Source organism: Numenius arquata, chromosome 3, assembly GCF_964106895.1.
Source record: "Numenius arquata chromosome 3, bNumArq3.hap1.1, whole genome shotgun sequence".
NCBI classification, from domain to species: domain Eukaryota; kingdom Metazoa; phylum Chordata; class Aves; order Charadriiformes; family Scolopacidae; genus Numenius; species Numenius arquata.
Window position 1 is genome coordinate 52,715,817 of NC_133578.1, and position 25,156 is coordinate 52,740,972.

Genomic DNA, 25,156 nt, shown 5'->3' on the forward strand with positions numbered 1-25,156 from the left:
CAAACTGTCACCAAAAATGCCCTTCTATAGGCATGCTGTCAGGAGAAAGGCTTTCCTTCTCTGAGTGTCATCCTGGCCTCAAATACATTTTACTGAAACAAAGATACGAGTGCCTCCAGCAATCATTGCATCTTGAATCAGCCAGACATGTATCACTCTGGCCTGAGAGCCATTTTTAATTCTGTATTATGCAAAAGTAAGGGTTAAATAGAATAGATAACCAAGCAGCAATGGTTGCTCTCATGCACTCTCTTTTCTTTTTTTTTTTTTTTAAATAAAATAAGCAGATTCTAAAACATTTAAAGAACTTTTTTATTCTTATCTAATAAGTAGTGGGCAAGAACGATATCTACATCAGTATGATAAAACAGCACATCACCCAATTCCACATGATTCAGAATGTACTATTTAACTTAGAAACTGTAATGAAAGGCCACGGTGGTTCACAAACTGGTTATACTCTGTGGATATCAAAAATGAAAAACTGAAATGTCACATTGCTAGTGAATATCAGCAGGTCCAAATTCACCAGCAGAATGACCCAGGGCAGATTACAGATTGCAAGAAGTTTGGCAGCTCCTTTGCTGAGAGTCAGAGAGATTCCTGCAACTTCATGGGATGTCTTCAAATGTAGCACAAGACTTTACTCCCCGTTCTGCTATTCAGTAACTTACTGAGAGGCAAAGAGCCAAAGATGTGCAGTTAGGTAAGATGTAGTCTTCTGGAAACTCCATGCTCGCTTCAGCTGCCAAGCAAAGAAGGCTGGTCCCATGTATTGATCCTTGCAGGACCTCAGCATTTGGTGTTGTCATAAGTTAACACTTCAGTCAAAGCTGATATTCTTATTAATGGCTGCTGCTAAAGTGTACATATGTTTTTTGTTTTGTGACTGAACAGTATTACCTACAAAAGTGAGGACAAAACCCTGAGAGCCTGCTTTTGCATGTTTGTATCCTCAGTTTGTGATAGTATACTTCTGGGCTTTGGGATCTATAAAGTGCACTCCTCAACCCAAAGAACGCTTTTTTTCTCTTGATGAAACAGTCATTAAGCCAGTCTATTGAGTTCAGACCTGTCCTTCGCATCTTTCTGTTGGCTCTTCTTTTCATTTTTCTGTTTATACTTCATGTGAATAAACACACCTCCTACAATGCAACCTGAAAAACAGATAGCACTTATCAGTAGAGGGAAGAGAAAACTTTCTGAAAAGGTATTTCAGCAAAGGATCTGACACCTGCATTGTAATATCCATGCTGCTTTACCTCCTGAACAGAAAGAAATGGCTTTGGGGAATGACCATGCAGTGTTGGACCAACAGCTAACACCTAATAGTGTTTAGGGACCCGACGCATTAGTGGGCAGGATCCAATGCCTCAGAGCTCAGGAGACTTCCCCCAAAGGAGAATTTCTCCTCTAGGATCTGACCAGATGGCAAAGCGTCTTTTTTAGCGCCCCCTCCCTTTGAGCAGTGACTTGTCGACAAATGCTTGTCTTAAATTGTAGTCCCTCGGGTTTTTTTTTTCCAATGGAATAGCAATTCTGTCACAGCAAAGCTGAGACTACTGACAGAAAAGTTGTTCTTTGGGAACTCCTTGGTATCTGTTAGGAGAAGCTGATGGACCCCAGAGTTTTGTGCACCTATGGCCGAGAATGGCCGAGATTTTCTTCTGACCTGGATTAGAAGTGCCTATACTTTTTATCATCACATGTCATATCCAATCTAAGGTGTCTATATGTTCTCACATGCATATATACATATATGTATATATACACATCAAATATGCATATTATATGTATACATGTTTAATCTTTTTAAATCATGATGAGCTTGTTACTTTGTATGCAAATATATTTCCTCTTTATCAATGTTAGATTGTTAGATGTTAGATCACTTTCAACATCTGTTTGTTCCTTTACTGTAGTTGTTCTTATTTTGCATCCATAGCTGTGGTATCTGAGTAGTTAATCAAGGAACGTGACTATTATCTGCCACATTATATTTATTCTACCACCCTCTTTCTCAGTGGGAGAAATATCTTCCAGGAGTGAGACAGTTTGCCTTAATGAAAGAGTTTCTCCCATCAAAATGGATTGGCTGAGGGTTTGGGGTGTATTTTTTGTTCTGTTGTGTTTTGTTCTCATAGAATCATAGAATGGTTTGGGTTGGAAGGGACCTTAAAGATCATCGAGTTCCAACCCCCCTGCCATGGGCAGGGACACCTCCCACTAGAGGAGGTTGCTCAAAGCCCCATCCAACCTGGCCTTAAACACTTCCAGGGATGGGGCATCCACAGCTTCTCTGGGCAATCTCTTCCACCACTCTCACAGTAAAGAATTTCTTCCTAATGTGTAATCTAAATCTCCCCTCTTGCAGTTTAAAACCATTACCCCTCATCCTATCACTACACTCCCTGATAAAGACTCACTCCCCACCTTTTCTGTAGGCCCCTTTTAAGTACTGAAAGACCACTATAAGGTTCTCTCCAGAACCTTCTCTTTTCCAGCGTCTGTGCTCTGTGTTTCTTTTAAAGAAAGTAGGACTGCACAGGATCATTGCTCTTGGAACAAAAGGTGCTGAGGTCTGAGAGAGGCCTTAGCTCATGCAGGAATTAATTCTGGTGTCAGACAGACACCCAAGAGATGGCTGGTTTTATGGTCATATCTTCTGAGCTTCAAGGCTGAACACAATGTTTGCAATCTCCCCAGGTTTCATAAAATCTTTAGATACTTCTCATTGTTTTTTCCTTGCCCAACTCTGATCCCAGTTAAATCCATCTAAGAGACTATCATCTGATTTTACCTTTAAAGAGAAAAAAATTTGATATTTAAAAGAACCTGCATAATCATTTCAGGAGTCCTTTTAAAAATCTTTCATGAGCTACATACACTGTGTTTATTAAAAGCCGTAAAGCAGTAGCAACTTTTACTGTGCCCTCTCAAGCTGACCAACTCTCTTGTAATGAAAACATCTTTAGTCAGTTATCAACCTAATTTTCACGTAGATGTGGCACTATACTAGGAAAAAGGCAGTAGGTAACAATGAAGTGACAATACACTAGGAGTGCAGCTTTTTCTTCTGTCATAGTTGCTTCCTGTGCCATTGTACATGCACGCAGAAGCACAGGCCAAAGAAAGCTATTCTTATGACCAAAACCTTAGAATTTTGCAGCAATCATGATACACAATCATGAGATTTTCCCTCTTTTGCTGATTCTGCAAAATTCATGGCATCTCTTCACCAAACAGATGAACCTGTGTCAGAAATGCAGCAGCACCATCATATCTTGGAGACCTGGCTTCATATTAACCAAGAAGAAGTGACCTACCTATGATGAGGAGGACCCCAAGAAGAATCCCAATTGCCTGGCCGGCGCTTGGCCAGGAGTGCTCACGTTCTATGTCGACGAAACACGAGTTTTCACTTGAACACTTGCAGATGTTTACTGCAAGAAGAAATAACCATGAGGTTAATAAGAGGTTTACTAGTCAAATTTGTTTATTCATAAATGTAACTGTTGTCCTGAAATGAATAGTTCTGTGCATAGTATACCTTCAAGATTCACTTTTCTTTCCAAAGGTGGTTTTCCATTGTCCTTAACTATTACTGTAACACTGTACGTCTTCTCTTCAAAGTTACCGTGTTTCGGAGAGAGGTAAGCATAAGTACCTGTAAGTAGGAAATGGGACATTCATGTCAGCACAAAAAAGAAATTTAGCTCAACATTCATACCAGCTGCAAATGCTCTTTTTTAAGGCTGCTTTGGATATGATGGTAGTTCCGGTTTCCCCCCATGGGTTCCCAGGTCTCATTGGTTTGCAGACATTAAGTCAAAACGGACCATCTGAATGCCTGGTCTGGCCTTCAGCATAATACGATCAGAGAATTTCCTTCCTGATTTCTACAGCAGGCCAAATCTAATCATGGGTAGTGTTACACTGACAGCATCACATCTAAACCAAGAATATCCCCTCATACTCATAGAAGCCATAACCCAAATTGTTGCCAAGATAAGTTAGTTAGGACAGACCATCCTTCTAGTGCGCTTACACTGTCACATGAAATACTCTTTAAAACTTGGAAAAGTAAGACTATGACAGCAATTGGGATCAGACCAAAGGTCTATCAATGTCAGTATCTGTCTCTAGAATAAGTGGAGATTACAATAAAAAAGTAAGCATGTATTTTATTTTTTCCTCATGCTCTCCCAGCCTTCAACCATTTTCAGCTCAGGGACTTCTTGAGCAAGATGTAATTTCTTGCTTTGAACTTGTAGAAACTTTCTACATACACAACACCCTGTGGCAACAAGTTCCACAGTAAACTATCTCCTCCCTCTATCTGCGCTGGAAATAACTCCCATAAACTTCATTTGAGGCTCACAGGTTTGTGTAATGGAAGAGAGGGCAAAAGATGAACCTCTGGCCACCCTGACAATAGCGTTCATGATTTTACAGACCTCTATTGTATTTTTTTTTTCCTACACTCTTCCAAGCTAAAAGCCAGTAGCTTCCTTATATCAGGCTACTCCATAATGCTGATTATCCTTGTCTCCCTACCTGAACCTGTTTCTAGTTCTACTGCACCTTTTTGGAGATGGAGCGGACCAGAGTCCAAGATTTGAACAAACCATGGATTTATACAGGGGCATAATGATGTTCTCTGATTTCTTGTCTGTTTCTTTCCTAGTAATTCACAATATTTGATCTGCTTCTCTGAACACTGCTGATAATTTGATCTCACATTTTCATGGAACTGCTTAAAGGTCTCACTTCTGACTCGTAATGGCCACTCATCACTCGTGATTTCAAATGTGAGTTTGGGAGTCCGAGGTTCATTTGAATCTGCCATTTTATTGTTCAGCCAACTCAGTCTTGCAAAGATGTTCTGCAATTCTTCACGTTGGTGCCTACTCAAATAACTCTGTATAATGAGTAAACTTTGCCTCCTCATTGCACATGCATATTTATTGAACTACACAGGTTCCAGCAAAAAATCCTGTGGAAAACCACACATGAACTCCCTTCACTGCAAGAGCTGATCATTTACTCCAACTCCTGAATTTTAAGTTATTATTTATTCTTTCAAAACTTGTCCTTTTCACATCGTGGCAAGCTAACTTTCTCTAGTGAGACATTTCATTAAACATCTTTTAGGAATTCAGACAGGCTCTATTGGCCAAGCACTTATTCATGTGCTTACTGACCCCCTTCAAAGAACTCCAGTTGCTTTGTGAGGCAGGACTTCCCTTTGCACATGAAATGTCAGAAATAGACAGTTTGCAAACTGCTCTGTTTCTTTAGCAGAAGCGATTTGTATTAATTTAAGCACACAGTACATTTTATTCTTACATGTTTCTTCGCTCGTAAGTACTAGTGAAATTTTAGCTTGCAACATACTAGATGTCATGTCTTGAAAAAATAATTAATGACTTAGAGGTTCAAATAAATACATGCAAAAATGCACGTAACTTCTCAAAAAACTTAATTTTTTTTCTATGTGAAATACTGAATATGCAATAGTAGGAAAGAAAAGGAATTCAATATTTCTTTATATTTCCAAGAGTACTTAGAGATTCCCATATCATTATAAGAATAGCTATATTAACTTACCATTGACTTTTGAGATTTCCCAATTATTTCTTGTATACATATCATCCGCAAGAGAAAAAGTAAACGTTGTATAAAACCACTGTTCATCATCATCAGTAGCTTGAATGAAAGCTCTCTCTCCTCCAGCAACTGGGTGACAGAAGAAAGGAGGAGAATCCATAACTAGCCGTGGAGGGTTGTCATTCACATCACGTAAGTGTAGTACCACGGTTGTTTTGGATTTCTGAGCTGCGTTATCTGTAGAGTTTAACAGAATGCAAAGTTACATGCACAGGTTAGTCTTACACGTTGGGTTGTTGCATTTGCAGCTATTGCATAGGTACACCAACAGCAGGCAGTGGGAGGTGGTATTCTGTCTGCGGGTTGCAGGGGCAAGGTCTCAGGAAGTCCCAAGGGATTCGTGGTAGCTGCCACCACTTTTTAAGAAGTATAGATTACTTACCCCCAACTCTTTCTAACTACAGAACACTAGCAAGTGAAAGGAGGTAGATGGACGATCGTATAAGCAGTCACATCCATCACAGCTGATAAGGAGTCACATTCAAGGTGACCAGTGCTCTTTGGAGCACTCATTTAAGCATGTAACTCCTTCAGTTTCCCATCTCTCTTCTATATATAGGAAATACAAGTCAATATTCTGCCTTGGGGCCAAGACAAGGGGCCCAAGAAGAGCTTTCAGAGCCCTGTTGTTTCCTCAGCCTGTTTCTACAGGAACTGCCCCAATCCATCTTGGTGCTTGAGGAAGCACTCCTTTTTCCTGACATACATGAACTGCATCTTTACCCATATCTCCCAAAACAGTGGACATCATTATTGTTTATCTGTGTTTAATAACGGAAACCAAATTTATACCTCATTCAATCAGATATGGTCCAGAGTTTTTAACGCCTATTCAACGTAAATCATGTAATGGAATCTCCTCAGGTGGACTATCTAAAGATTTTTATGGCTGGAACTAGGAGCCCTAATATATTTCAGACTAACCAGTGTATTAGTTTTATTCATAATAAAATGAAATTCTGTACAAGGTTGCCAGTTACTCTCCAGGTATGTCTTTAGGAAGCCTAAACATACCTACAAGAAAGACTAAAATCTTTGTAGCTATAGAGGGAAAAACATGGCAGAAAATGTTGATGCTGAAAACACTGAAGAAATTCTGACCTTCTCTATATGCCACATGGCTCAAGCAAATATAACAGCATGTGATAGCTGTTTTAATAAACGATTTAATAAATAAACAGTTTAATAAAACTGTTTTAATCCTCATTATCTACAACATTTATATTGCTTTTAAAAATGATAAATTCTTAAGAAATATATACTTTTAAGGATGCAGCACATGTTCCTGTACTTTTCATGGATTTAGTCATGGGAAGTATGATAATTCATAATGCAGCAAAGGCAGGGGTTTCCTCTGTGTGTATGTGTAGTTGTTTCATTGCTTACTTAGTTCTGATGCAACAACTTCAACCGTGTACTTTTCTTGCTGTTCTCGATCCAAAGTGGAAGCAGTGTATATCTTTCCAGTGGCTGAATCAATCTTCAGCCATTTCCTCACGTCACCTTCTAAGGAGTATCTTTGGAAAGAAAAACGAACAAGTCACATACACTATTCAAAATCAGGAAAAATTGCTTACAAAGCAAATATTTATTGATTTTAGGCAAGCGGCTTGATTACAATTATACTCAAAGAGATGTTTCTTGGAATAGTCCCAGTACTACAGCCAACCAGGAGAGACAGGCAGAGGAAGGGAGGCCAAAACCATTGAGAATAAAGAGTGAGAGTTGAACTGTGGGAATGCTACCGCTCCTCCAGCCTGTGTACTGCAACTCCATCTTCCTCCTAACTGGGAAACTTGGGGTGTTCCTGAGTTTTTGGTCCAAAAGTGCACTCTGTCCTAATGCCGCGTCCCTCTCTCCCCACCACATGTCCCATGCCTTGGTTTTGATCGGGCACAAGCCAAAGGCTGGGGGGCAGAGGCAGTAGTGCAGCCAGGCACCTTGTTGTGGACCTGTGAGGGGCCGCGACCCCTAAGTGGACTACAGTGGTCATCTGCTGCCAGCCTGGAGCAGCCTGTAATTACCATCGGGGCAGCCTCAGAACAGAGTGTGCTTTAAACATCACCACATAATTGCCTTTATATTATTGTTTAAAAAAACCCACCAAGGTTGCTGGGTATTTACTTATACAAATTTAACTATGAACATATGACCCAGTTAAAGCACAGTAGATGTGACCTGACCTTCTCATTCAATGCTTTTGTTTTTTCAGTACCCCTTGCATTAAAAACAGCATGCTGACATGCTTGTGCATCTTTTACTTTTAATACTTTTTATTTTATGTCCTTTAACCTATTTTTTCGCAGAAATGTGGTTTATGTAAATATGAATTCCTGTCATCCATCTCTGTCATCATCCCCCAGAGCTTCTGGACTATGTGGCTCACTTTCAAAGCAATTTGACAGAAGGCCAAACATTCTAAGTTCCCAAAAGTTAGGGGAAAGTAGAAAGCCAGATGAGAAACCTCTGGGAATAAAAATCCACAGGAGACCTCACAGTCAGATTCTGCAACTCCATTAACTACTTGGTGTTTTGCTGAATTTTAGTTAAATTTCAGGGATTGTGTGTTTTGGGTTCATCTGTTCAGCATCCCAGCTGGGAACAGTGCAGCAAGAACCACAAATAATTCTTCTGACTGTACTGTGTAAGGTACACTTACACCATGCAACCCAGCACTGTGCATAGATCCATGAGCCAGCAGAGACTCAAGGCAACTTGACCATACAATGTGGCTACTGAATGAGCCCGTTTGAAGTTTTGCATCCCACCCACAAGCATAGGAGCTGTCTTGCAGAGAGATTTGCATGTGCAGTGGAAGCAGGCATATTGTCTTTGGCAGTTGGAAAAGAACATGAATGAATTGTCAATTACAGACTTGAGCTTCACTACAGGTTGTGGGGTTTGGTGGAGAAAAAGCCCTGTGCAGTTTCCAGTGTGACATGAAAAGCACCTGCTGTCCCACTGGTTTCTAGGAGTATGCAGTATATGCTTCATTCGTCAAAGACATTATGGATGTGGAAACCCTGTTCTTCTCAGACCAGCTCTGCCTTTTTCCTGGAGACATTCATTGGCCTTCTTCCCTTTCGGTTTCCTGGTTCGAGGGCCCCACTGGCTGATGCTTATCACAGCACAGAGACAAAGCTGGTTAGAAAAGCACTGCCGAGTAGTCTGCTGCAGGTGGGTCACCGGCTGCCACCCCACCACACCTCCACCTTCTACTAGGGGATGAGACTGTTGTATGAGAGGCTTTTCCTGCATGCCAAATATGGGGTGTGTTATCCTTGCATCTTTTTTAGAACAATTTTCTAAATCCTAAATTGAATAAATAAATCATGGTCACTTTTTTTTACCGTACAGAATCCCCCTCAGGATCATAGGCCTTCACCGTCACAACCAGGGTATTGACAGGAACGTCTTCAGACACTTCTATGTTGTAAATTGTCTTGTGGAAAACAGGTGGCTCATCCACATTTGTTACGAAAACTTTAAACAAGGTAAGGGAACTTGAGTTGTACTGCACGCTTGGCACCAACGGTTCGGGGTTTGTGGCGTTGATCACCAGGTTGTACACTGGAGCTGCTTCGAAATCAAGAGCCTGGATAAATTATAAAAAAAAAAAAAAAAAAGAAGGTGACTTAAGCAACTGACCCACTGCCATGAGGAGCTCCCATGGTAAACCACAAAGTTCCCCTCTTCTCAAGGAGAAGATTGCATCCCAGATACAGATGAAATAAGGAAGAGCTGTCAGGAGCAAAACAACACTGGGAACAGTCAAGTTTAAATGAAACCATATGCCCATTTGCAGGCCTTCTCAGCAACTGCATTCCCTAATAATGTTGCCACCTGTCTGACTAAGTTTAATAACTATATCCTGTTTACAGCAATAGTATTTATAGCTCTGTACGAGAAGGCTTCGGGTGACCTCTGGGTGACAAAAGCCATGTGAGGGTTGTTACACCACCGAGTTTCTCACAATTGCCTCCTTCGGAAAAAAATGACGCCGAGGTTGAGCCTGAAGATGGTCCACCAAATGCCGCATCTGCCTGCCCTTGACCCGGCCTGCAGCAGGTGAACTGGATGCAAACAACATATTACTCCTCAGAAAATGAGTGATGGGTTTTCTGGATCTGTAGTCCAAGCATCTTCGAGAAGGCTAATTTCAAAAGGAGAGCACTTTTGCTATTGAAATTCACGGATGCAACAGAAAGTGTTCCTTATATTCCTGTCTCCAGCATTCAACATATGGGATGTATCACCCGCTGCGGCACATGCTGACTTTGGCTTTGTCGCAGTTAAAGTTTGCCTCAGCAGGAACAAACTGGCTCTCCATCCTGACATTGAGACATGCTGGTCTCACTTGCACCTCCCATTGCAAAATCCACCAACAGCCCAGAACACCAACAAGGGGGAGGCTCTGCCCCATGATAGCCCACCACCATGACCCCAGCCTATAGAAGCTTTTAGCTGGGTTTGTTTTCCAGAAACCCTGCTGCAAAATCACTCGAATAATACCTTCTTGTTCCTTTATGGTGCATAAAGACCTACTTCATCAGCAGAGCCAGCAGATGGAGCTGCTGGTGGTGGTGGGTACGTAGGGGGCAGCAAAGGCAGGAGGGCTGGTGTGCCTGAGCGCTGCACAGGCACAGCACTTCAGCCCAAGAGTGGAGCCTCCTGCAGTCTGTGCCATACTTAGGTTGTCCTCACCCCACCACCAGCCAACCCCTCCCTCTGCAAATCATCACCAGGGTAAATAATGTTTATGCCATGTATATATATAAGTGTATATATATATATAAAGGAGAATAAACCCATCTATTCACCTTGTTAATCCTGACAAATCCTCGGTTTGTTTTAGGATCTGTCTCTATGATGAATGTGTTGTTTGGATCTCCTTCCTTCACTTGGTAAATGATGTGGGAGCTCCCTGTGGCAGGCTCATCTCCATCGGTAGCTTGAATTTCTAATATCACTGTTCCTACTGTGACATTTTCTGCAAGAGTCACGTTGTCGTACTGAGAAGAGAGAGGTTGTTGAAACATGACACACTGGGCATCATCTGCAGATAAAAACTTGAGTGCTACAAGCAGCTCGCGAGCCATGAGCATGGATGTATTTCAGCCCACAGCAGCCGTGTGAGGGAGGGAAGCGGTGAGGGCATTTCACAGTACAGGCATAAACAGGTTAGAGACATGTACAAAAGCATTAGTGAAGTGCCTCGCAGCAGTACAGGTGAGATATCCAGAGGAACCCAGAGATGCAAGATGGGCACTAGACCCTCTGCAATATTGCTATCTCCCCCTTTTGTAGCCTCACATTTATCAAAGATGATGGGATCTCTGTCAGTGGGTGAGCTACTAGAATAACAGTGGTTCCAGATGCTTTGGAGGAGCCTTTACCTCCTCTGTTGAAACCACTCCATGTATGTGCAATGCTCAGAGCAGTAGGGACAACATCTAGGTCTTCTCTGTGAGCAGGTCTCCTCAGTGAGCACCCTACCTACCGACTGTTAAATATTTAATTGCTTCACGCACCACAGGCCATTGCTTCATTAGCAGCCCAGCTCCATTTATCCAGTTTGATGTGTTCTCTGACCCAGCAGTCTCATCTTGAGACCAGATCCTGGACTAAGATCTTGAGGTGAGAAAGTCAACAGCCCACTATGGAGGCACATGATCTGCATGTGTCTAAACTCCCATTATCGTCAACAGAGAGCCGGGCAATGCAGTCAGCAAAGGCCAAAAGCCAACACAACCTCCCCAAGAGAACATCTACACCCAGCAACCTAGACAGCTCTCCTGAACCCACCACCAACATTGCCTATAAGTGCAGTGGGAGCTTAGACACCTAAACGTAGACACTCCAGCCACTGCAGTGTCTGCAGGAGGCTTGGGCCAGCGGGCAGAAGTAATGAAAGGTCTCTCTGCCAGATGCCAGCACCTCCACCAGGGGAAGAGGCAAGAGCCTGACACCCACTCCTGAATCAAGGGCCAGCAGGTGCGCGTTTTGGGCATGGATCACTGGGCCACTGTTTCTGGTTAAAGAAAATACAGCCGTTGATTTCCGTTCACCTCCACCATTTCTGGATACACTGATACTGTGTTTGGAAGAGAACTTTGGAGATGTTAACTTTTTTTCATTTAGCCATTTTAATTAATTTTAAATCCTTTCTTTCTCCCTTTCCCTCCAAAACTTACATTTCTGAAATAAACTGCATTAGTAGAATCATTTCTTTCTGTACACATAGTTTTCCACAGAGCAAATTACCTTACATTTCAGAATTAACTGAGTCAGTCCCACTGTCTACTGTCTAGATAGACCTTATATGTAGGCTTTGCAGCAGTACCTTGCCTTTATTTTCACTAGTGGATTGCTCTATTATTTGTGCTGTAAATGGTTGGTTTCCCACTGACTTTCTATAGACATTGAACATATGCTCAAACATTTGTCGAAAGTGATTGGGACATCAAAAACGGTGTTAAAAATACTCACATCTGATTTTTCAAAGATGGGAATTTGATCATTGATGTCGATAACATGTACTTGCACGTCACAGATTGTTTGGAATGCTGCATGGAAAGAGAACAAACAACGTCATGGCAACCCTTCTGCTGAAAATAACTTTCCTTCAAAAGGGTTCACTATGAGCAAAAGTGAGTGCTGCCAAATCACCCAATCCAAGCAAATCCCCTACTTTTGCAAGAAGCACTTGATCTCCAGCATCTTGTAGTCAGTGAGAACTTTTCTATCTTACTATTCACCTTCCCAGTTTCTTCAGCCTGTTTCATTCCATTTCCCTCACTTTTTCTAACTATATCCTGTTACCAGGATGACGATAGCTATGAATTGTGTTAGCTTTCTTAATATCACTTTTACATGTCAACAAGTAAGCCCCAGGTTGTTATGCTACCGTGTCCTCTTTTGGGCCATCAGGCAGCACCTTCATTTTTATTACAGCCAGACTTAAACTTCAGATCTACCTGAGCAGGGGAACCCATAGCAATGGGGGGGTTGTGATTTTAAAAGCATACTCTGTCTGGTCGTGTGCTGGGTTTTAGAGTTTTATGGACATGCTTCATAAGCTGAAAGTTAAGGAATATTCTAAACAAAACTGTTTGGATGAAATTCAAATAAGCATCCAAAACAAATCACCAGCTTCTCCGCCTGCAAGGTTTTCATATCATCTGCCTAAGTGATAATATTTCATTTATAGACATGTGACACTGCCTTCTTTACATGCCACTTCTTCCATCCACAAGTTTTGCCTGACTATAAGGACTGCAGCACAAAGCTTTAAGCTTTAATATGGAGATTGCTTTCCTTTCCATTCAGTGAACCACAAAGGACTCCTGGGAACTTGCATAATGGATAAGGTTATTTTTCAAGATTCATTTCAGCTCTTAATCTTTTAAAATACATTATCTGGACTCTCTAAGCAGCTGTGTTTAATTTCTTGATTTTTTTCAGTGAGTCCCTTTGAGAGATTTTGGGGGAAAACCACAATCATGATCTCTTCATTTTTTTTTCCCCCTGTGTAAGAAAATCTCTTACTGGAGTACTTGTTAACAAGCTTCCCAGTTTATCCACGCCCTGCCCTAGAGCTGGTTTCCTTCCATACATGCATTATGAATCAGGATTAACCTCTCTGCATCTCAAGAACAAAGCAGTACAAAGCCAGAACAAGGCATCTCCCAGTGCTGCTGCTGCATCCTCTGGGTCTCCTCTCGTCCCTTGGATGCTGAGCACAGGGGGATGCCAGCATGAACAAAACTATTCCAATGTATAACAGCAGGCGTTACGTACCTGCATCTTTCACCAGCACCTTCAAGGAATAGTTGGATGCAACGCGCTTGTTCAACGAAGTGCCAGTTAAATGCAAACTCCCTGTGTCTTGCTGAATAAAGAACAGATTACTTGCAGGAACAGCAGGAACCTGACTTTCGATTTTGAACCGCAGACGAGAGTTAAGGGTGTCCTTCTTATCCATGTCTGTAGCAAACACAGTGCCAATACTACTTCCTGTAGCAGAGGAGAGACCAGGGTCAGTCAGATAATGCAGTGGTCCTATTCCTCCACAGAGGTACACCCTGGCAACAGTGATACCAATGCAAAGGGGGCCAATGAAAATGCAACTTCATGGAAAACACTGCAATGGGAGTTTTTCCCTTAGCATCCCAACCAGCTGTTTTGGGCCTTGGGGAGTCTGAAAGGACTGGGCTATGTGTTTTGATGAGAAGAGGTGACTGTAACAACAGATAAATTTAGCCTTGAAACCAAATAACTGATGTGAAGACTTAGGGACAGATTTCAGTAATGGTCCACTGAAGTCAAAGGCAGTATGCTAGAAGAGCATCTGGATAAAAGGAAAATGGGATCATGATACTTTTAGGGCAGTATTTCTTATATTAGTAATAAAAGGGGTGTTTTGCTTTTTACATTCTAAGCAGTTGTCCAAAACTGTGGCTGTGGGAAAATGTAATTTTATATTTTAAATGGAACAGCTTTTTTTAAGTAGGTGTCTTAGGTCTGTCCTTCTCAGGTTATTGAAATCCTTTCCACATGAATTACTGAAGTGAAAACAACAGGGCTATTTGCACAGGAAAACATTTCTCTAGGAGAGCTACATTTTACTCTTTGGATAAGAATTTCTACCTTTGTTTGCACCCAGCTGGAAAAAATAACAGGACTAGAGTGATGTCTATAAATTAGTAAAAGCTGTTTTCTTACCTCCACCTTCATTTTCTTGAACTTCAATTACAGTGAGGTCCTGCTGGCACACAGGCGGATTGTCATTAATATCTTCCACAACAATATGAATCTGCAGAGGCTTGTCTACCAATTCTCCTTTGCTATCTTTTGTGACCACAAAGAAAGAATACTGCAATAAGAGTATTGAGATTAGATGTGTTGAATTTCCACTGTGACAACATTATGCATTTAAATGTGAAACTATGGGACCGTTCCATGCAAATGAAATATTCCCTCATGTTAGTTCAGTATTTTCACTCTGTTTTATTCAGAACTCTTCCATCACTCCTTAGTGTCTAAGGTCTGAGTTCTCAAAAGAATAAAAGTCCTGAATATGTCACTGCATTGTGAACTTGCTCTCACAAAAGTTCAAGGAAAGCAGGAATATCTCACTTTGTAAATTCATCTGTCACATACAGAGACATGATTCCTCTAGGATATCTGATTTCTGGCCTATTCTGTGCCCAAATTTCCTTCAAGAACAAAAGGGGACAAAGTTTTCTGTCTAAAAGACCCCCAGATAGGGAATTTCAGGGTAACTTTACAATTGCAACTGCAACTTAAACTCTGCTCCTGGTGTGGAGAGATCCCTGAGGCCTCTGGGATCTGGATTGGTTCTGAAGCATCCAGATCTCCGGCCCTCCACAAAAGCCACTGCCTGCCGCTTGCTTATGCACCAACAATCCTGCCATGGTTATTCCATGTTGTACTTTATACAGCACTGTGGGCAGTGATCGCTACTGCCAGACCCATGGAGAAATGTTGTAGGGTACCAAACTAAAGACTGTTTATAGTGTAGTAGATGAATGTGCTTTCCTATCTATCAAGTCATTCCCAAACAGAAATGACAATAAACAAAGCTTTTATTTCTCCCCCGCCGCCTCCTTTCTATTGAGCTTTCTTCTATTTACTCCCAGTAATCAATAATCAGCTTCCTGCTGTGGTCTCTCCCATTGGTGAGGTTTTATGTGTTTACTTACAGTCTCCTTTTCTTCCCTGTCCAATGGTTTGGTCACATAAATAATCCCATCCTGATCAATGGAAAATGGGAGCCTGGGCAGCTTTTCTTTTTCAAAAATGTCATAAATTACACCTTGCTCATTTGACTGCACCTAAAAACATTAAAAAAAGGCAGCATAGGAAGTCAGAAGTGTAGACTGAGATTTAACAGGGATCATTTCTGGATGACAAACGAAAAAGATTACATTCCTATTAGCTTCATAAACCAGAAAATTAACAGTTTGGCAGGCTCTTGGGACAAGCTGCAGAAAACCAGACTGATAATCCACCTCTGCTCTCTGAATTGTTGTGGTGAAGCCATTTTAGCTCAGTTTTTCCAGCTGTCCAGATGGGCTACAACACGTATCTTTATATGGAAGGGTTTTGGGATGTAAAGATAAATGGAGATACAGGAGAAGAAAGCATTATATGTATTTGAATGTCTTGACTCTAATCTATTCCATCTCCTTACATTGTCTAGTCCTGACTGTTGTTTTCGTTCATCTAATTCAGAGATGTGGAATAACAAAACAAATATCCAGTACCTATCTGCACGTATGTGTGCACATGCTCTTTACACGCATCGAAGTCTGTGATGTAGGATCTTCAGTGGGGTGTTTCAGATTTAAAATGAAATGCAGTAAACACTGCCAAATAAATGAAGGAGTGAGTATTACTGTTTATGTTTTATACTATATAGCAGCAACTACATTTCATTTTCCCCTAGGCAGAATCAACATGTCATTGGTTGCCACGTGAAATTTATATACAAGTGACCCCAGAATGGGAACACCATTGCATGTTATTTTCTCTTCCACCTGTTTTCACTCTGGACTTCCTCAGCCTGTCATGAGGCCAGTGGGAATAGCACCGAATCAGTTACTCTTGCAAACAATATCCAAGGAATCCTGCCACGTCCAAGGGATGACGGCATTCGGGGTGTCAGTGCCAAGGCATTTTTCAAAGTCAAACATTTCTGAAAGGCTGCTGGCTTGTTAGTTAATATTTACTGATGTATATACATCGCTATTGGTCTGCGGTTATCGGCAAAATATTTTGTGTTTGCACTGTGAAAAGAGGAATACCGTGGGAATGCGGGATGCTAGAGGAGGGCATCTCAGTCCTGAGTAGGTACTTTTGATATAGCAGGTGTACCGCATCACACAAAACTCATCACAGCAGATGTCCCTGAATGCAGGGGACTGCCCACAGTAGGGTTGCAGTGGAGCTGGTCCCCTGCCAGGCACTTCTGTGGATAGAACAAGCTAACCTCACAACAACCTAACCATAACAACAGGTTAGCTCCTGGTTTGCCCAAAGCCTGGAGGGCCTGTGGTGTTAGAACAAGGCTGGAAGTGCTCGAAGAAACCCACCGTGAGAGAAGAGCAGCACCTTCGCAGAGGCACTCAACTGCCACATATCTGCCTGGGAGCTCCCTTAGGGTGTCTCAAGAGCTTTATCTTTCATGCTGTGCCAAATAGTCACGTAAAGCACCCTTTTTCTTCCAGTCATTATGCCATAACAAAATTCTCCAACCTTTCATGTATCCATGGGATATTCTCACACACAGGTGGTGCTAACAACCTCTCCAAACTGAAGGGCAAAGTCCAGTCACTCTAATGTTTTATTGACTGTATCTCAGTCACCTTCAAACCATTAACTTCCATACTAACAATAAGTTAATGAGACCTGCACTAAAGATCATTTCCAAAGGACACCATATGACAAATAACTGGGAGGTGCCAAGGTCCTTCTGAAGAGCCTAGTGTTGAATGCAGTGGGGACACCTTCACAGTCAGCTGGGAGAAAATTACTCTGTGGCACCAAGGAGAAGTGCAGGGAGTGTGGCCAAGGGTCCTACCTGGCTGATGTTGACAGGGTGGACCTGGGTTGAGTTTTCTTGGATGTGGATGGTGGGGGGAGCTTTCCACAGGCTCTCCTTTACAGTGATGATCACATCAGCACTGCTGGTGAAAGCATTTGTTGTCATCCCTGCCATGTCCTTAACGGTGACGACAAGAGTGAAGGTGTCCTGCTTTTGAGGATCTAAGTAATAAGAGCCTAGAGACAGAGCAAAGACCCACGTGAAATAAAGTAGAGGCTGTGGAAATGGCTCATCTGCCCATTGCCTCCTACATTCACCATGCTTCTTCATCTGTTCCAGGTTCATTCTTTAGATGAGCCTTTGTGCCAAAGCTCAGTAAGCCATTTCCTCTGGCTTCTCTGAATGATGCAGCACAGCATCAGGTGGATGTAGTCATATAAGATCTCTGTGCTGTGGTCTCATGTGCAGATGCATGACTGAACAGCCCTCACTCCATTTAGGCAATTTTTCAGCCCAGCAGAAGAGACAGGGGATTTAAATCATTGCCATTTAGTTGGGATCACATGGCGGGCTGAGCTTTCTCTGAATTTTTCATTTTACTGCTTTTAGTTTTCTAGATTTCAAGGAACAGAATTAATCCCAAGAATATCTTGGGATATTCAGCATAGCCCTGAGGGCCAGAGGATCTACCTCTCTTCTCAAGGTACTTTTAGATCCAGGGCCTCAGTGGAGTATGTCCCACTGACTACCTTTATTCAGAATTTAACATCAGATCTGTGTTGATCTGTTCCTATGCGTACCCAGGAACTCATGCTTGCTTTTTGACAAACAGGAATCTTTTTACATACCCATCCTACTCGGTGAGATTGCTCCAGTTACACTATCGATCTGGAAAAGCATTTCTGAATAAGGGTTTGGAAAATGATGGAGAATGCTGTACGTCAGCTGTGCATGGGGAGTATTAGGATCATCACGGTCAGTGGCGTGGACGTACATGAAGGGCTTGCCTGTTAAGATCAGAGAAGAAATAGTGGTAAGAGGAGACTGAAACCTCAACACATAGTCCACTCCAGCAGAGCTCCCAAGCCGGGAAGGTAGCTTATGGGGAGCTGATGTTGTTTCATCACGCATCTCTCGTGGTAAGCCATGCTTGTGTGTGGAGGTTACATTGCCTGTGTACCATCCCACAGGTCCCTCTCCACCAGGTCTGCATAGTAGGATCACAATAGGCATGAAGACCAGTTGACAAAGAAGGTGACAGAGCTAAACCAGAGAGCTATTTACCGTCCAAGAGTGCCTGCACCCGGAATGTAACTCACTGGTATCTCTCTTTAAGGCCACTTTACAGTCCTTATACAAATCAGTTCTACCCAAAGCACCTTGAGAAAAATGCCCTACAGTTGTGACACAGTTATAATTAAAGGAACAATCGTACAGTGGAAAAAAAATATGGAAAAGCATGATAACATAAGTGAATTTTTGCCTTTTGATCACCAATGCAAAATTCAAAATCTTTTTGACTTGGATGCAGTTGAAAAATAAGATAAAATATTGTGGAATGGCTTTCTGATCCCATGGAGCTTTATATGCATATTATTTAGCAGAAGTTTCTTCCTGAGTTCGTAGCCATGTTGATAACAGCTGGCTGAGTCCTTTGTTTCACTTCCAAGATGGGGGTCTTGAACTGCTCTTTGATATTTTCCTGATTTCTGGACTGGATCACTGCAATCTGTCATTTAAGATTCTTTCCTAAATACTGAGGTTCAGCCCACGTTCTGTAAGTAACAGTAAACACATACCCTATATCTACACTGGCATTTTATTTCAATGGTGTGCAAAGACTTACATATTAACATTCTTTTTCTCTACAGTCTTTGGCAACCTTTAAACTTTAAGCTCCTTCTAGCATAGGGTTTTTTTCAATGCAATGGAGAGAGCAGGAATATTTGCCTCTTAAGTGATACTTGGAAAGCAACAAATATATGAAATATTTCTGATTAGACTCATCCCTTTACTACATAGTGGTCACCTCTTTGCCCTTTCTTTATATTATACATGCTTGCACCCTTATTTTGTACAATCCTGTGGGAAAGAAAACTGATTGTTTTTCAGCTTGTTGAAGTATAGCCCCCACTTTATCTCCCTGTTTCTGAATCTACCTAGCTTCCTATGAACTGTCGTATTTTATTATTATGAAGATTACCTGGACGGGAGTTCTGCCTCACTACTCCAGTGTACTTTGGTTGGTCAAATTCTGGTGGGTTGTCATTGACATCCTCCACATATATTGTAACAGCGTACGGACCTTTCACTGTGTTTCCCTTTTCATCCAGACTTTCCACCTTGATTTGGAAAAAGAAGGAACAACAAAGAAATATTTTCATGTAGATAAATTAAAAGACATAAATGAACATCAGGATGTCAAATGACAAGTCATTCTTACTGTGACGCAACTCTGGTGAGAGCCATCACTGGGTGGCTCCATCTACAAGGACAAATTTACCATGGAAGCTCACTGACAATAATTCGCCACAGTATATCATGCCAACGAAGTAAAATAACCTACTTCTGCTTCTGATGACACTTTTCAGAGTGCCATCTTCTCACTTCAGGTCTCAGCAGACTACTTGTATTCTTGCACAGCTTAGACTTCATGCTTTGCTTTAAACAGAAATAGATACTTTCTGAAGAACAAGGAGAACATGATACAGCATGGTTTTGTAGTTTGGAAAGTCTATAAATATGATATAGTGGACTCAAGTGTGCTATTGTAAATATCAACCAGAAAAATAGGCTGATCTAAGGATTTGCAAAGAAAACTTAATTCTAAGTTCTGATTACATTTTTGTTCCAAACAATTTGACTTCTTTCCAATTTCAACCTTCTTTGACTTTAAAGCACCAAGTATATATTATGACTGTCTGACTTTATGTTGTTTGCACATAACAGATCAAATTTGGATTATTTATGCTTAACCAAGTATAATTTTTCAGTTCTGTCATCGCTGCTTCTTGTCTGTAAAGATCTCCTATGTTTAGGGTTAACAACTGAAGTGCTAGACTATAGAAAGATAGCTAAGGCTAGCTAAAACATCATATACTTCTTTCAGATACTGATCCTCTCGCAATCATCTCCTCCTCAGTTGCTACTACTTTAGAAGAAGATAATACCATTTTTGACAAATAAGAGCACAAGGCTATACCGAGACCAAAAGATCACTTACCCACTGTCCCACTCCCAGCAGTGTTTATGATCCTTATGAAAAGTATCATAGCAGGACAATCACACAGTGCTCTTGCCTCTAATAGCCTCCGACATCTGCCTAGCAGCTCTCTGCTGTTATCTAACAGAGGTTAGATCTATGCCTCTGTGGGTAAATATCATTTACTCAGACCATTTCTCACTAAATAGATTATAATCTTCTTAAGTATATTACAATAGTTTTATTTTCCTATTCCAGCCATGGAATTCACCCTATCAGTCTTCAGCGATAACAAGCAAATCTCTGTCATGGGGCCAGACTTCACTTCCAATCAAGTGTCCTCCTCATATTAGGAGAATTAGAGGACCGATGTTGGCATCAGGGCAATTTTTGTTTTCTCAACATAACCTTCCTGTGCTAAGGAGTATTTTTCTGTGCAAAGTCTTTCAGAACTATAAAACCACATGTCTTCTAGCAAAGCTCAATAGTAAAAATTAAAAAGCTGCCTGTAAACATAGACAAAAGAAAGAATTTGAAATTTCAACTGTTTTCCATTAATTTCAGGTTTACCAAAAAAAGGTGAATATGAATAACCTTCACTTTCTATTTTTCATCAAGTTTTTACCTGCAGTCTGTGCATTATTTTCCTCTCCCGGTCCAGAGACCCATTGAGATACAGGATACCTGTCTTCGGCACAATGTCAATTATTCCATCTTTTTCACCAGTCAACCTGAAACTCACAGCAGGTGGCTCAGATGTGAACTAGAATGGGGAAGAATCAGAGGGAAAATCACCCTTTTTTCAGCATTTTCACCATAATCTAAATAATTTCATGCTTTTGTGTCTTTTAAAATCTATTGCAAATAGTGTGCTTGGCTAGAGGAATGATATTCCAAGAGTCTGCTCAAACAAATCTGTTCTTTCCTGATCCTCAACAGAGGAGTTTTCACATTATTTCCTGAATGCTGCAGGAAATCCCAACTGTGGTTTCTTTCCAAAGCAAATGTCTGCTTAGGACAGGGCTTTGTCTGAGCATGGGAATGGAAAAAAATTACACACATCCTCCATTTGCCTGGGAGCTGGATCTGTCCTTCTGTGGTTATGGCTTTGAGAAGAAAACCTCAGAGCTGAAGGAAAATGATGACACAAGTTACATGGAAACCCATTCTCTAGGAATGCTGATTTTATTAATCTTTGTCTTAGGATAGCCTCTTAAAATGTGTTTGAGAGAAGGGATTGTCTCCTGCTTTCTGCATGTAGTCTTGAATTCCCAGATAGAGGAAGTCAAAGTTAATTTCAGATCCTCTCAGGGGACTGTTCTTCCCACCAGCACGGAAGACAACACTGCGCATGAGGTCTGTGTGTGCAAACGGTGGGGTTTTTGACCAGTGGGGATACCAAGAGAGACTTGATTACCTGGTAAATGAAGCGCATCCCCCCTCCTTCTGGAATAGAGAAATTCATGTCCTTCAGAGGCCCACTTACATGCAGGTCACCCAAATTCTGGCACATAGCCTGTGAGAGAGAGAAAGAGAAAGGGATGGAGGGAAGCAGCTGAGGGATGTCTGCTGTCACCACACATGAACAGCCGATCTCCATCATTGAGCCTCTTGCAAGCTATTTTGCTGTAGCATAATGGACGAGACACTGGTTTGCACTGAACACCTCTGGGTTCTTTAGTACACATCCATTTTTAAAAGCAGTGTTATTTATTAATTAATTTGAGAACAGACATTTGGACCCTGACCTTTTCTAACCACTACATAATTAAATGAGATTTGATCTACCTTCAAGAGCAAACAGAAGCACCGAAGAGCAGAGGGTGGACTGAGAGCAAGAGGAAATTCATAAGAGCATTTCTGGATCAATTCTGTGTTCCCAGCAGCATCAGCCACATCCTATCCAGGAGCTGCACAGTCCTGTGGCCACACGTGTGTCAGGAGACCCAGTGCCACTCCTGGGGATGGGGAGGAACTGGGGCTGCACCCCTTGTAATTTCCTCAGTAAATCCAAACCTTTTCTGTGAGAGAAAAAAGTAGACCTCCCCAGGTCCCCTTCCCCACCACCCCCAGTGCCCCGGTGCTCTGGGAAAGCCACTCAGACCCCGTGCCTTCACACCAGTTGCATGGGAGTGTAAACGGCAGCCAGAGCAAATACATCCTGTTGATCTCTGGCTTCTACCTCATGGCAAAAATGCCGTGTAAGTCTGTCTCAACCTCTGCTTTCTTCCTCATGGCTGGCAATGTCGTCCCATGGTGTTTTTTCTGGCAATTTTTTTTATGAGTTTCATAACCACCCCTTCCCTAGTGCCCAAAGAGCTCCAGACACATTTCTGCCCCAATGTTTCAGGGATGTTCTTGCTTTCAAACAAACAAAAAAAAAAAAAAAAAAAAAAAAGAAAGCAAAAATCAGCCTCCTAGAGCAGCCCTTGCACACAAGATAATTCAGCCTGTGGTACAGATAATATACCTGTTTCTTCAAAGGCAAAACCAGGCTGCCTTAAACACCTACCCTTCTCTCCCTGTCACTCTCCTCTTGGCGACACTGAGGAGCTGCCTGCCAGAATTAGGGCTCCATCATTTGGCTGCACAGGTAAAACTGCCTTTCTTCTCACGTAAAAATGACTGTATTCTGTTTTACGGATTCGGAGTGCCATCGCCACACTGTCCATGGAGTCAGGCTCTGGGAATGCATGTTCTCTGCTGCATGACTTTTCCCCTGGATTTGGTCCTATTGCTGCCGGGACAGCTATTCAGCCTCTCACAGAAAAGCACAGCTTACATATTACCAAGGGAAAACTTAATTCTGGCTATGACAAAAGCACAGCTAAGCTCAGCGCAATTTACCCTAAAGTGTTGCACTCTGTGTGTGTGTATGTGTGTGACAAGTGGTGTTTGAATAACACCAGATTCTGATTAATAATAGCCAGGGATCCTGCCCTCTTCGCCTACAAGGGTTTGTGACTCTTTTTGCAAACAAGAAAACTAGAATATTGTGAGAACTGGGGAAGGAGGAGGAGGGATGCTAGTGAATACTAGCGACAGTAGAAAAATATCCAAAGAAAGTCATGTAATAGGTATGCATACCAGGAAAGAACACTTTAGAGCTACCCTTTACTATTTTTGCTAAATGCTGGCTGCTGGCCTCTGTCAGGGACAAGATAGCAGGACCCTGGATCTGACCTGCTATGGCTGTTCCTGTGTCACACTGGTGGGCATAGTCTAGCTCCTGGAAGTTTTTCCCAGGCCATTTTGTAGAGGACTTTTTCTTGGTCGTGTTCCTTGCCATGGAGGAACAAAGGCTCATGCTATAAAACTCAGCGGGTTCAAAGTGCAGGCTGTGAAGCAAGGAAGAGATATCTCTTCCTGTCAATTAAAATTACTTTATATGGACCATAAATATTTCCAAACGTATGTCTACAACATGAATCACTACTCAGGGGCCTGAAAGGGAAACGGGGTTTTCTCCTTGGCCCGTATCCGTCTGGCATCCCTTTTGAAGATGGCTATAATGCCTGCGGAGTGGCTTCATGGGGGGTCAACACTGCCACAGGCAGTAGATTTTGAAATGGGAAGGGAAAAGGAGGTGCTCAGTACTGCACATCAGTCCCACCCCTCAGCGTCTCCATATTCTGAGGCATTTTTTAATAGACTTGGATTTTACTAATTTTTTTTAATCTTTTGTGTTAATTTCAATTATAAAATAGAAGACGCACTGTAACCTTTGCAAACATCAATAAATCTATTGAGTTTAATAGGTCCATAAATAGCATAATTAATACATTTCAGTTCCAGGAAATCCTCTGAAAAGGGATTCGTATAGACAGAATAATGAGGACAAATAATTAATATGCATGGTTTAAACTATGCGCTATTATATGTCTTAGAATTCATTTAATATGTCAGCACATGTATGGATTATAATACAGAACACATGATACAGATGTCTTCACTGTCTGGTGATTTGTGGCAGTATTTCAAAATCTTTCCCAGCACGAAATCCACTTACTGGAAAAATTAGTATCAAAGGAGGAAGTACAAGAGGCAAAATAGGTAAATTGGTATCTCTCAGGTTTTTTAAAGGTGTAGGGTTTTTTTTCCTAATGATTGATATGTCTTCTTCACTTTTGGCCGTGGGGTCACCCATGTGTCAGGGCCGCTCTCCCACACCCAGCGTTACAGCCGCCCTGCCAGCTGGACCTGCAGACCGGGACGCCCCGCGGGTTAGAGCTCAGAGCCTCGCAGGCAACCTTTGCCATTTGCTCCCAGATAAAGGAAGGAAAAGCCATAACTCACCGAGTGAACGAGGAGCAGAAATTGAAGTCCACACAGCTTAAACATACTGGAATATGCTTGCCTTCAGATCCTGCAAAGAAGAGGTGATAAGTCACTTTAACCCCGTAGAGCGTAGAGTTGGCCCAACCTATTTGTGAATACGGGCTACAGCTAAGCTTTCCTACAGCTAAGCAGTGGCTTTGAGCAACCTGCTCTAGTGGAGGTGTCCCTGCCTATGGCAGGGGGGTTGGAACTTGATGATCTTTGAGGTCCCTTCCAACTCTAACTATTCTATGATTCTATGATTCCTGAAGCTGTAGGGAGAGAGCAGCCAAGGACTGAGCTCTGAAGGGACTGGGCACAACTCTGCCCACAGGAGGCAAGACCACTGGCATCCCCGGGCTGTCCAGGAAGGACAGCCCATCAGGTCTGTCCCCAGT

At 42.0% G+C, this 25,156-nt stretch overlaps 1 protein-coding gene across 1 annotated transcript; it reads right to left on the reverse strand.

Annotated features, from left to right (window-relative positions):
- Positions 1-294: 294 nt before the first annotated feature.
- CDH17 (cadherin 17) lies at positions 295-24,782 on the reverse strand. Its single transcript, XM_074145386.1, has 17 exons — positions 24,738-24,782; positions 21,859-21,957; positions 21,067-21,204; positions 19,443-19,581; positions 18,088-18,246; positions 17,276-17,475; positions 15,396-15,527; positions 14,395-14,545; positions 13,471-13,686; positions 12,160-12,236; positions 10,491-10,682; positions 9,021-9,265; positions 7,057-7,187; positions 5,611-5,847; positions 3,551-3,667; positions 3,327-3,443; positions 295-1,157 (listed from the first exon to the last, which is right to left on the reverse strand). The coding sequence occupies exons 1-17, from the start codon at positions 24,780-24,782 to the stop codon at positions 1,048-1,050; spliced, it is 2,505 nt and encodes an 834-aa protein (XP_074001487.1). The 3' UTR covers positions 295-1,047.
- Positions 24,783-25,156: the final 374 nt, after the last annotated feature.

Bases quoted from the DNA above. Each gene is read 5' to 3' on its own strand.
- CDH17 (XM_074145386.1), bottom strand. From the start codon at position 24,782: ATGTTTAAGCTGTGTGGACTTCAATTTCTGCTCCTCGTTCACTCG. The intron at 10,683-12,159 runs GTGAGTATTTTT...CTCTCTTCTCAG, and splicing joins CCATCTTTGAAAAATCAGAT to TACGACAACGTGACTCTTGC. The intron at 9,266-10,490 runs GTGAATAGATGG...TAATTTATCCAG, and splicing joins GATTTGTCAGGATTAACAAG to GCTCTTGATTTCGAAGCAGC.